Raw genomic sequence first — 14,268 nt, forward strand, 5'->3', positions numbered from 1 at the left:
CTATCTAGCAGATTGTCTATTTTCTCCAGTTGAGTATGGCTGGCAGCATCCACAAATAGCTCTGCACTTAGCTGTGTATTCCTCTTAACATTTCACACTTATTTAAAGAAATAATTTGTAAAAACGCGTCCAACTACAGCCTTGGTTATGCATCACATGCCACACAGTGGTACTACTCACACAGTCATAAAACTCTATCAGTGTTATGCAATTAGATCAGTTGCACAACATATGTCTGTAATGGATATATGTGAAAGTTTTGTGAGTAGCCTGATGCCATATAAAGACACATTTCAAATGAGTTGTTTGTGGCTCATGCAGAACATCTACTGACACAACTGTTGATAGTCACACAATGGTGCTGCTGACTACCTCAATAATCATTTTGAATAGTGACATAATTACATATACAATTAATTCCACAAGCTTGTAATTGACTCAAAAGGTGATATTTTTGTGTATATCACAGCATTACAACATGTGGATGAAACAAGGCTTACATGCCCATGTAATCACTTCTTCTTCTTCTTCTTCTTCTGGCTTTATCCCGGTTAGGGGTCGCCACAGCGGATCACCTGTCCGCACATTGAATGGCAGTGGAGTTTTACGGTGTTGAGTTGCAGCGCGCGCCCAACCTCGAACGGAGACCCTGCTGTGTGAGGCGGCAATGCTAACCACTGCACCACTGTGGCCGCCCATGCCCATGTAATCACTATGATGTTATATTGATGTATGACATACAGCATTTTTACAATGGTAGGCATATAAATGCACAACTGTGCCATATTGCAAGTGTTAATGTGATGGATGGATGAGAACTGCCTAGAGTGTTGATCTGCTCCACTACAAAACCACTTGCCTTAATAAGACAACAACATACATAGTATCATTCCATGTCAACAGTTCTCAGGAGGCATACAACTACAGCTGTTATAGAAGGAACATGTAACGACATGGCAGCAGCAGCCATCAATACATTACCTCACATCACAGATTGTAAAACATTCTTGTAGGCCCACCGTGCATACGCGCCTCAACATAGCACATATCAATGACAGCAACAATGACGTGAAATGTTCATAGGGTCATAAGCCATTGCTCAGTTAATGGCCAACATTACATAAACTCCTAGACATTACTTACAGCTAACCCCCTATATCTGTATGATGGATGATAGTAAGGCTATGTGCATATGTATGTATCTGTTTGATTGTATTACATAGTGCCTCTCTCCACATGTGACATGTGCACCACCACATGACAGAATTAGCAAAGTTTTATAGAGATTTCAGAAATAAGGTAAAAGGAATTGAAAGACCACCAAAAAAAGAGGAAGTAGATGCATTTTGGAGAAGTATCTATGAAGATCCTGTGGAACATAACTAAGTTGCTAAATGGATAGAAGAAGTAAATGAAAGAATAAGAACTTTAAAGGTACAGAATATGAAATGGAATGAAGTAACAGCCAGAGAGATTGAAACAAAGTTGAGAAAAGCCTCTAACTGGAAAACCCCAGGCCCAGATGCAGTACCTAACTTTTGGTTAAACGTATTAACATCTTTGCACGAGGATTTAGCTATGAGTAAGAACTATTTATATGTGCACCCTGAGCTGACACCAATCTGGCTAACAACAGGCAAAACAATGCTCCTACTTAACAGTGAACTGCAAGCTACCCTAAAAATTATAGACCAATAACTTGCCTTCCAACTAGGTATAAACTATACACGGGAACTGACACTGACAGAGTTTATTGTCATTTAGAAGAAAACTCAATTATGGCAGTAGAACAAAAGGGCAATAAAAGAAAGTCATATGGAACAAAGGATCACTTGTTGTTAAATAAAGTTAGAGTCGAAAATGTAAAAGGGGAAGAATCTAAGTATGGCATGGACTGACTAGAAAAAAGCATTTGATATTATCCCACATTCATGGATAAAAGAGTGCTTAATAATGTATAAGATACACCTTACACTGACTGACTGCATTATAGTAACCATGAAACAATGGCAGACCACTTTGGAATTAAGCCATGATAAAGGACAGATTATTATCCCAGGGATAAAAATTCAAAGGGGGATATTCCATGATGACTCACTGTCACCATTGCTATTCTGCCTTGCCATTAATCCATTAAGCTGTTTACTTAACAGGCCATGGCTACAATCTGGCTCCTAGAAAAAAACATAATCTAATGACTTCTCATCTTGTCTTTGTTGATGATTTAAAACTGTATAGCTCATCAGATGAGGAACTGAAAGCTCTGCTGCAGGTTGTCAACATTTTTTAAGATGATATTAGAATGTCATTTGGTCTTCATAAATGCACAAAAGCAACCTTTAAAGCAGGAAAACTGCAGCACCAGGAAAACATCAGTTTGGGGCAAGAATGTGATATAAAAGAACTTGAGCAAGAGGGAGTATATAAATACTTAGGAATGGATGAAGGATCAGCAATAAAACATGAACAAATGTGAATAAAACTCAGTAAGGAATACTTTAGAAGACGTAAATTAATCCTGAGAACAGCAGTGACATCTAGGAACAAGATCCAAGCTATAAATCAATCTGCTCTTTCTCTCCTAATGTATAGTTTTGGAGTGATTGACTGGCCCCAAAAAGTGTTGGATAGATTAGATATTAAAACAAGAAGGATACTTCATGCTCATCAAATGATTTATACAAATCAGTTTATACCAAGATTATATATTCCTTGTTCCGAAGGAGAGATGGGCCTCCTTGAAACTGATTACATGTATAGATCTGCAACAGTGGGACTCCACACATATCTACTGACCTCACAAGATCCAAAGGTAGTGAAAGTTTTGAAACATGTGGAAAATAAATCTAAGATGACTTCTCTGCTTAATTTAGCAGAAGCATATCGACGTCAAGCAGGAAATTAAATCAAACCAGAAGTAGATAAAAACCAGGCAGCAACTGAATATGCCAAAAAACAAAAGAAAGAATATAAGGTGAAGGACTAGATGAAAAGGCAAGAAATGTGGCAAAAACATAAATATAGTTGCAAGTATAGAAAACTTCTGGAACAGCCTCCTGTTGATCAAGAACAAATGCAGGAATGGTTAAGGAGAGGCGAATTCAAACCAAGAAATGAAAGGTTAATATCGGCAGCCCAAGATAGTGGGCTACATACACTCTGGTTTACAAAGTCCATTGAACATGTGGGAGAAAAAGACAAATGTAGGTTTTGTAAAACCGAATTGGAAACAGTTGCACACCTTGTTGCTGGTTGTGACACACTAATGACAGAAGGACTGTATACTGAAAGGTATAATAATGTGGTGAGACTGTTGCACTGGGGATTGTGCAAACATTATGATACTGAAGTGGCTGAAAAATACTGGAAACATGAGCCACAAAGCATTATAGAAAATGATGACGTTTATATCACATGGGATCACCCACTACCAGCAGTTCAAAAAAATAGATGCTAGAAAACCGGATATGGTGGCCCAAGAAAAGAAGACAAAAGTAGCATTGATCATTGAAATCGCCACACCCAGTTACTATAGTGTCTTGTGTACAGAGAGACACAAAGTCATAAAATACCAGGATCTGCAGGCAGAAACAAGAGCAATGTGGGAGAAAGATACCTAGACAGTTCCAATAGTAGTAGGAGCAATGGTCTTATAAAAAAGAATGTACAATCATATTTAGATATGTCACCAATCCATGTAACCATGTATGAATTGCAGAAGTAGTCATTACTGGGCATACTGCAGGTGCTGCGAAGAGCACTACTGGCTGATATCAGAGATTGAAGCAATACTAATTTCATGAACTTTAATCATACTTTGACTTAGGAATGGGGTCCATTCCCATCATGGTATAAGAAACTCAAAAGACTTGGAGAAATTAAAAAAAAAACAATTAGCAATCTTACATCTAGTGGTCTGGAGATGGCTTGCAGAGACTCATGGAAGGACTCTGCTATATGATGTGTGCACACATCTTTGACATGAGGACATCCTCCACTCCTCTGTAGGAAAGGTGTCATGTGGCCAGAGGGAAATAAAGGATGTTGGAAGCATGGGGCAGCATTAAAGGATTTCCTCAATGGTATTAAAATGAAAGGCAATTCAAAAGATCATACAATGACTGTAATGTACCACCAACCACAGAGACAACAGTAGACTGGGTCTGATTTGAACATTACACCAGTGTAGGTATAGAAGCTGAGTTCCATACAATATGATAGCAGCACCTCCACATACATCTGACTTTAACACTGGCATGTTGCACCTTATGGAGTATTATAGCATCACTGTATGCTGAAAGAACATGTTGAGATGAGTGTCTGGCATGGCTGTGGAGTCACATCTTGGTGTAAAATTGACTAAAACAAATTATTTGAATGGACATACACTCAAGTTTCCTGCTGTCAGACAAGAACCCCAAAATATCTAGTTACAGAAGCCAGAGTTCACAGTACTTAATGTTACTGCCACACCACAGGTTTGACATGAATAATGTCAGAGTGTACTTCAGACAGGATGATATCATCTGCGTATGTTACAAGAAGATATTTGAGGAGTGTTTGACAGTTGTGGACTCACATGCCAATCTAAAAATGTCACCATATGGATTTTTGAATGACCACACACAAATACATACTAGTTGACTGTAGTGACACTAGAACTCCTACTAATTATCTACACAACACAGTACAAGTTTAGCTTTATAGTGTTAGACAACACTTTATAGCTGATGACATCAGCAATGTACGTGAGAAGAAGACAATAGTAGGGTGTCTCACTTGGTCTTCTAAAAGGGTCTCTTGGATGTGAATTATCTGAAATAAATACACACAAGTTAACCGTAGCAAGACCAGAACTCTTACCTATCTACAGAACACAATACTTAATGCAAGTGCCACAGCACATGCCTGGCTTTTATAGAGTCAGACAACACTTTACAACTGATGACATTAACAATCTCTGTTTGTGAGAAGATGGTAGTAGGAATGTGTCATATGCTGTTCTAATAGGGTGTCCTGAATGTGAATTAACTGAACATGCACACACACATTCACAAGTTGACTGCAGTGAGACTAGAACACCTACCTATATACACAACATAGTACTTAACGCAAGTACCATAGTACAAGTCTGACTTTTACACTGCTGCTGGACAGTTTATAGTGGACAACATCATCACTGGATGTTCGTGAGAAGTTGGTGGGAGGCCTGTATGAAATGGATGTGTAAGCATGTATGGCTGTCAAAATATCTGTTCTCCATGGGACTGGATTGCTGACAGTAGGATACAGACTCATGCTTTTCTAACTAGACACACACATGCACACATGTACACACACACACCATTTGACTGAAGTGAGATTAGACCCCCTACCTAACTAGTTACACCAGCTAGAGAACTCAGTACTTAACACAAGCTCCACAGTACAAGTTTGACTTTTACAGTACTGATGGACAATTTATAGTGGATGACATCATCACTGGATGTTTATGAGAAGATGTTGGGATGCCTGCATGAAGTAACTGGGTAGGCATGTATGACTGTCAAGACACTAGTTCTGCATGGCACTGGATTGATGATAGTAGGATACAGACTGATATCAATCTGACTATGCACAGGCACTTGCACATACATACAGACATACACATAATGTGACTGTTGTTGTAATTTAACCCACATATACCTAGTTTTGTTCCCATCTGCAAAACACAGTAGTTAATGATTGTATCACCTCTGAATTATGTTTTTGTCTTGTCATAGTGGTCTTTATAGATCATGCCATCATCATTATATGATGTGGGAACTTATCCTGATATGAGAGTGGTGTGCAAAATGTGGAACTTGTATTACCTGTTGGGTTTCCAATATGCAGGTATACCTTAAAGACAGTTTTTCAAACTAGATGCAAAAAAGTTGTCAGAAATGCATGTAGCAGAACTGAGACATATGCAGTTGTTTCTCAGTATGTTGTAGACATTACAAAATAATTGCCACATACAAGCACACAGATGTTTTGTGATCAGCATGGATGCAACAGCGTATGTACATGTGCCTGAACTTGACAAATACGTATGCATACAGGCTAGGGCTAGGGTAGAAACAGCTGAGAGATACTATGAAGTTCATAATGTAGTTTACATTGCAAATGTTGTGTCATGAATTTCATGACATTAAGAACTTTTAGTAATCCTGCCCTCATTTACACTTGATTAAGCACCAAGCAGATGTCGATCTCTATTTTATTGAGAAAATAATGTTAGTTTTATTAGGTTGCCTTTCTCCGCACATGGGGAGGTGCGGCAGTCAGCACTTCAGACAGTACTGAGTGCATTAAAAACACTAGCTGCCTATCAGTCTGTGTGGCAACAGGTGTAACAGCAGTGAGTTCTTATTTTGAGTATAGATGATAGGGGGTTCAAATTCAGCTCAATCTAATTCTTTAGCATATGTATTCATGATGTAATTAAATAATCACATGTAATAATTTATGCAAATGTGAGAGGCAATGACTACAGTGAAATACTGTATAAAATCAAGCAGTACTCAATGGATTTTTGTCAACAGTACACATATAAACTGACATTTTATACATTCATCTGTCTAAATAAATATTATAGGAAATATTTAATCTTAATGTCTTTACTCTGCTTTAACTGTGTGTTTCCTTAGCACAGCAAGTTTAAGCAGTATTGCGTGGAGGTAACAGCACCATGCCATAGGACATGAAAAGCCATTCACAGTCACTCAGCATTGGTGTACGATGCCAGACTCCATGCAAACACAGAGGACAAAAAGTGAAGGGCTTCTTTAAGGGGCATTTCTGCCATGTGTGTGGTGTGTGATTCTATTTTTGACCTGATTAAAGCTGTGAAATGGGGGCAAACGGGGAAGAACAAAGGGAAAGCAATATAGGAATGTGCAGGAGGGAATTAGAAAGAGTAAAACAAAACACGGATAAAATATTAGATGTATTTGGACTATCACATCAACATTGATGGGTGACAACAGCATAGTAATGTTTAGCCAATTGGACCAAATCAAGTGTGTCTGTCGAGAAGACGTGTGAAGTGGAGAGCTATTATGGGATAATATTTCTTTTGGGACATGTGCCCATTTTTGTGATTTTACTTCAGTAAGACAGGAATTTTGGGTAAGGGAAATATGTATGTCAGGATCAGGAAAGTAGGGTAGGTGAGGAAGTGGCTGCAGAAAAAGATGACAAACAAGACAGGGATGGTCAGTGACACAAAATGTTGGGGAACACCATGACTGGGGATAGTGAGGGGGAGATTAAATGCCAATACGCATCAAGTATGGGAACAGTGAGAATCTAGTCCTCACCCTCAGAACCACCATCACTGTCCCATTCCTGAGCTTGCTATTGGGGTGCTTGACATTTTCTTTTGCCCAGCATTCTGGAGTGCGGCTTTTCCATCTGACTGAGGCATGCATGCACTATGCATACACACTTGATTCACAGTTTTAATTTATGCTGTCTCATAGAAGCAACTTCCACTAATTTTAATTTATTTACCTGTTTCACCGGATTTGTGCTAAGCTACACACAGCGCAAATATCATTATTTAATAAAATGAAAAAAGAAAACATAAATCAAAAAAGGACACATACACAACATTATAAAATACATTGTGACATACCTTACAGGTTTTTATACAACTCTGGGTTTGAACTGTTAGACTAATGAACCTACAAAACACACTAAGTGTGTCTTATCTCTCTTTGCCACAGAAACAATTTTGCAGCAGAAATGCAAATCATTGTACATATAAGCAAGTCCCATTTCCTCCACAGTATTAACAAGATCTATACACTTGTACATTCTCAGTTGTTTGTACATGTGTTGCTTGCATATTTAGTGCAATGAGTGATCACACAACCATTTATGTTTATTGTTTGCAGCAATGCAGGTCTGTATTCTTTTTGTATTGTGTTCATTCCTGTCTTATCTTTGCTGTAATCTCAGGCATGCAGTCTATAAAAGTCTGTCCTTAAAATGTATGATAAAATTACATCACAGTATAACACAGTTTTTCAGCAAAGGCAAGGTATTGTTCCTATTGGTGAACAAAACTGAGAAGTGTGTGCTGTTTACTTCCATTTAAAAGGTTGCTAGAATTACTTCTACACTTTGTAAGTGTATACTGGGTGGCAACCCACTGGAGGTAAGGCAGTCTGAATTGCTGTTGCATATTCCTTCTCCATCCACTAATAATTCACAGTTGCAATCCATTAGCAACAAATACTGAGATACTGCCTACATTATTTGAAAGTCAATTTGCTACCTAATGACTTATATAGGGATTAACATTTAGCTGGGAGAGTTTATCGATAATTAATATGCAGTGAATATCAATTTTCTCTCATCTATAGCTTTAGTAACCTTCTCATTAAAGTTGACCAAGTTAAGCAGGCAGGATCTACCCCTGACAAAACTAAACTCTCTTGGGTCATATATTTGTAAGTTAACTGTACCCTTATTTATTAATTCCACAATGATCCTCTCCATAGCCTTACAGATTACTAAAATTACCATGTTTGGTTAACACCAAAGGATCACTGTTGCTATCCTCCATTCATCCAGTACAAAGTCTGCTTGAAGGTTGATAATGGTCTCTGTGGGGGGGGGTTACAGATCCACTTTTAGACTAGCCAGCAGGCAGACTGGTATGTTTTTTAGTTCCACAGAAGCAAGGTTTTTGGCTTTGGAAAGTGCTTTGAGCATTTGTTCTTGTAAGATTTGAGGTGGGTATAGATGCAGGTATGTAATATGGGAATATGGGGGGAGGGGTGAAGTCAGAATTAAATGCATCTACAAGTAGAGTGGCTATGTCCTCAGGGTCTGTATGTGATCTAATTTGCTATTAGCTCTATTACATCTATATATATATATATATATATATATATATATATATACATACATACATATATATATACATATATGTGTGTGGTGTGTGCGTGTGTGTATATAGACACACACACACACACACACACACACACACACACACACACACACACACACACACACACACACACACACACACACACACACACACACACCACACACCACACACACATATATATGTACACATAGCTAGCTATATAAACTGATATAGTTACTACCTGTGAAGAGAAAAAAAAACAATTACAAGAATTAAAAAAAACTCTCTTGACAAAGGCAACATGGAAGGTATGTAAATAACCTGTTAAGGACGTACAACTGTGTATTGTCTTTTAAAACACACAGTGGCATATATCTCTTTATTATTGCTTTCAGCCAATAAGGCAGACTCCAGTAGCTGTAGATCTGCTTTGCAGTTTTAAATTATCTGTATAGATATAGATATAGACAGATAAATGTTAGATAAATGGGTAGGTAGATGGCTACACAGTTAGCTAAACAGATAGACAAAATGCTGTATAGAACCTGCTGCATGCTTGACTTACAAAACTGAGGATAGAAATATAAATGACACGAATAACTACTGTTAAATAAATATCACATTACATAGAATTATATATACATTTGACTATTAAATTAAATCTAAAAAGTCCATCAATAAAACACTCCATTTCTCCCCATACAGAAGTAGTACAATCTCATTTACCAAGTCTTTAATTCCATTCAGGTCCTCTTCTTCAAAAGAAGGTGAGTGGGGTTTCTGTCCTATTTTGAATGGGTTAACTTTGTTCATTTCACAATTTATACCACTTTCCTGGAATAAAAAGAAATACATTCATTGTTTCCTGTTATACTCCTACTGGAAAGTTTTTTCCAGATCTGATTTTTTTTAAATTAAACAACATGTTGTTAATGCATGATGTTGATGATCATTTACACTGTGTAAGTGCAGAAACAGCAGCCATAATACATTTGGTTGCATCAAAAAAATGAAGCAGAAATGTGGAAAATAATGCTTTGTTACAGAATCTGTTTACCTATAGATGTACGTGTACATATTATCATCTCTGTAACATCCAGGAGGAACTCTGAAAAATAAGTCTAAAGAAATTCTGATGTGGGAAATGAAAGTTGTCTCAGTTATCAGCTTGCTACAGCTAAGAAACATGCATGGTAGTAACTGCGATAATCTTTCAGTATTGTAGGTCAAAATGCTAGTACAATCTACTGTGAGCTTTCCTTATGACAAAAAACAGTGAATATGCTTTATCTTGCCTGGAAAATTATTATCTCACACATGTGACTGTACACACAAGTCATATGCATCGTGCGAGCGCACACACACACACACACACACACACACACACACACACACACACACACACACACACACACAAACACACTAGCACTTATGTGAAACATTACAGCTATCACAGACACAGGTATCTCCGAAAATTGCAATCTTTTCATTTACAACTTTAACAAATGAAATTTGAAAAAACAATATGAGTGCCTGATTGATCTGGAAATGATTGTCATAAGGTTTATTGCCTCACAAATTCATAATATAAATGGGAAAGTGTCAAGCAGTATACCTTCAGCTCCCAGAAAAAAGGGTGAATAGCCTGTAATGTCCTTCAGAACCACGAGGGAAAATTAGTTTCCAATTGGACATCCTGTTGATAATGTTAAGAGAAAGTGAAAATAAAAAAAGAAGCAGTATCTTAGAAATACAGTAGAGAGCCGATTATCTGAACTAACTGGGACCTAGGGTAGTTTGGATAATCAAATTGTTCGGATAATCAAATATATAATTGAACTGGATAAAAACTTCTAAAAATGCTTTTGATGAACATTAAACCAGAAAAATAAAACAAATTTAACGTAAGTACAAAATGGTACATGATATTATTTTAGTAAAATATTTATCAAACTGTTCAGATAATCAAACATATAATTGAACCAGATAAAAAACTTCTAAAAATGTTTTTGATGAACATAAACAAGAAAAATGAAACAAATTTACCGTTACAAAATGGTAAGTATATTATCGTAGTAAAATATTTATTTGCCAAATTACAGCATGAGTTACCAAACAGAACACAACTACAATATAATCCACTATAAAAAATAATCATGAATTGTTCTTTGAACCAAATTCGATACTCTTTTCTTGGCAGCTAAATCACACATTCTCTTCAACAGCAGAAGTTGAGTAGGGCAGCTTTCGTCTTGTTGCTTGTACCAGGACATTACAGTTTCCAATGCTCTAAAAGCCTCTTCATGATTTGGTCCACTTTTTCTGTTTTCTTCATCATTCTCATCTCTAACATCTTCATCGTCAGTCACTGCCTTTTCTTCTTCTTGCACAAATGACAAAATTTCATCATCACTCAAAATTTGAAAGCCAGGATCATTGTCAATGTCCTTCTATTCTCATGTTGCAGTATTCTCACATGTGGGATCCTTCGCCTTGGGGGACCTGAAAGTCCGGCTCATTTACAAAAGTTTAAGACTGGTTGCTGTCTGGTGCATGGGATGTCATACACTGGGCCATAAACAATGGGCCATAAATGTGACATCCACACACATAGACCTCATAACTTCTCTGCCACAGTCAAATGTCAGCTTGCTTATTCTGCTCCATATTACAAAAGGCATTTAAGATAAGTACCTCGTTGGGGAATCTTCTTTAATTTTGATAATGTTTAGGTTGCTGTTTGTCCCTTTTTAGCCGATGTTATATAGGAAGGGAAAATGTAAGTGCAGTTGGCAAATTCCACACAAAGATATGCATGAGCTTTGTTTATTTTGCTTAGGCCAGTCACACAACCATATGACCTGTAATATCTGTCAGTCATTTGTCCCTAAGACCTTGAGCAGCTCTCTGGCAGCCCTTAAATTGTTCGTTGAGAATCAATGACTAAAATGCCTGGCCCTAGGTATGGATCTACCGGTCTAGGCACTGAGGGACGTCCGGAAGAACTGCCAACTTCAGCAGGTACCATGTTGGAAGCTACCCTAGCATCTCCATTTGGCATGTCTGCGGAGGTTTCTGCAATGTTGGCCTCTGCCGATGTTGAGGGGAAAATGGGCTTGCCTAGACAGCTGCCTTCAGTTTCTGAACAGGGCCCCTTGGCCCTAGGTTTGATGCCTGATGCTAGGCCTTTGGCCCCACTTACTATTTCCAAGACTCCTTCAGTCAAGAAAAAACAAAAAAAACTAAGCATTTGTCTGCCCCTGTGGAAGACCAGCTAGACTGGCAAATGTTTTCCCAATCCCTGGTTCAGGCCTTTATGGCCCTGAGGCCCGCAGCCTCACATACTCCAGTCCTGCCTGCTCTTAGTCCTAGGCCTGGCTCAGCCAGTTCCATCCCTTTTCCTCAGACTCAGGAGGAAGACTGTTTTTCCTCTTCCTCTGATGAGTCTCTCATTTGCACCTCTCAGCTGGCTCCCCCCCGGAATACTGTTATCCAGATGAAGACTCCTTGGAAAGAAACCCCACCAGAAGATATCACCTTTGGGGAGACTATCTTCAAAATGAGAGAATACTTCAAATGGGACTCCACCCAAATGACTGAGGTACGAAAATATGCTTTGAGCTTTTCCAGATAGAGTCACCCTCACCCTCTGCTATTCCCTCTGTGATTCCAGCTTATTTGTATGCTTTTGCTTCCACCTCTAAGACCCCTGAATTCCAACCCCTGGCCCCCAAAAGGCCAGATAGGTTCTCTAAAGTCCCTGATGATTACAGGCTCCTCATCAAGCTAACCATGGCAGACTCAGCTGTCATTTAAGTGGCACCAGACAAGCAGTCCAGGCAGATTCCTTCCTCTTCACTGCTGCTATCAGATAAGGACAGTAAGGTGATGGACATACTGGGAAATAAGCTCTACACTTCCTCCACCCTGGCCTTTAGGGCCATTAATTACCAGACTCACATGGTAAAGTATGCTCTGGATCTAGTTTCCCAGGCATCTACATTGCTCTCTTCCATGCCTGACTCCTCTACAAAGCCCTAAGTAGATTCTAAGCTTTTCTTAGCAGCACAGGTAGCCGGGCATTCCATAAACCACAGCTACAATGCTGCTGAAGCCTCAGCCAGATTAGCTACATCTGCTTCTGTATTATACAGGTACTCCTGGCTCAGACTTCAACCCCTCATTGATGACTTCAAGAATAAGACCTTGGATGCTCCCCTGGACAATAACTTCCTCTTTGGCAAGCAATCTGCTGAACTATTTAAAAGTTTGCTGGAAAAAAGCAGGGAACTGCAGGACCTGAAACATCTACTGGTATCCCCAGTTCCAAAAGTCTACAGGAACTACCCTGCTAAACCTAGTTTTGTTAGAAGGGCACCTGCTCCTTCCACTTCTTCCTCAAAGCATAGGAAAGGGGCTAGGAAACCCTTATCCCCTAAGACTACTCCCTCCCAATCTACTCCCAGGCAGCCCTTTCCAGACAGACTATACAATGCGTGACTGCCTAAATCCCCCCACCATCTCCCCTTGTAAACTCACCTCTCTCAGTGTCACCCCCCCCCATGGCACACATCACTTCAGACCGCTGGGTTTTATCAATAGTGGAAAAAGGGTACTTCATGACCTGGCAGGACAAGCCATTATCAAGAGCTATCCCCCTGCCTCCAAAAAACAAATTCATCTGATCCCCCAGGTCACCCAGGATTTATTATCACAGGGCACCATAAAGAGGGTTCCAGCAGGATAGGAGGGTCAGGGGTTTTACTCCAGGCTCTTCCTGGTCCCAAAAAAGGAAGGCCCATGGAGGCCTATACTGAACCTACCCCTGTTGAACTTTTTCCTGCATGTACCTTCCTTCCACATGCTATCCTTGCAAACCCTTCTTCCACTTCTGACACCCGGTGCCTTCATGGCCATTTTGGACCTGAAGGAGGCTTATCTCCATATACCTGTTCACCCAGACTTCAGGAGATTTCTATGTTTTGCTGTGCCATCCTCACACTATCAATTTATTGCCTTGCCCTTTGGCTTGTCTACAGCACCAAGATTTTTCACAAAGTGCCTAGCACCAGCAGTAGTCTTCTGCAGAACAAAGGGCATTCATATCTACCCTTACCTAGATGACCTACTCATCCAAGCAGAAGAAGCAAGCACTCTTCAGGCATACCTGCAATTCACTATGTCTCTCCTTCAAGGTCTTGGGTTTTCTCTGAACATTATGAAGTCCTCCCTCATCCCATCCTGAGACCAGGTCTTCTCGGGTAGCAGAATATGGACAGACTTGATGAAGACCTTCCTCCCAAAAGACAAGGTCACCTCTCTAACAAACTTCTTACAAGGCCTACTCCCAGTCACCCACATCTCAG

At 39.2% G+C, this 14,268-nt stretch overlaps 1 protein-coding gene across 1 annotated transcript in view; it reads right to left on the reverse strand.

Annotated features, from left to right (window-relative positions):
• Positions 1-14,268, reverse strand: part of ITGA2 (integrin subunit alpha 2) — a 2,089,078-nt gene that overhangs the window by 100,585 nt on the left and 1,974,225 nt on the right. The window contains exon 26 of the mRNA XM_044064418.1: positions 9,629-9,736. Within this exon, the coding sequence (XP_043920353.1) occupies positions 9,629-9,736 (108 nt within the window). The remainder of the gene's footprint in view (positions 1-9,628; positions 9,737-14,268) is intronic.

Source organism: Protopterus annectens, chromosome 2.part2, assembly GCF_019279795.1.
Source record: "Protopterus annectens isolate FY-2018-M chromosome 2.part2, PAN1.0, whole genome shotgun sequence".
Taxonomy (NCBI): domain Eukaryota; kingdom Metazoa; phylum Chordata; order Ceratodontiformes; family Protopteridae; genus Protopterus; species Protopterus annectens.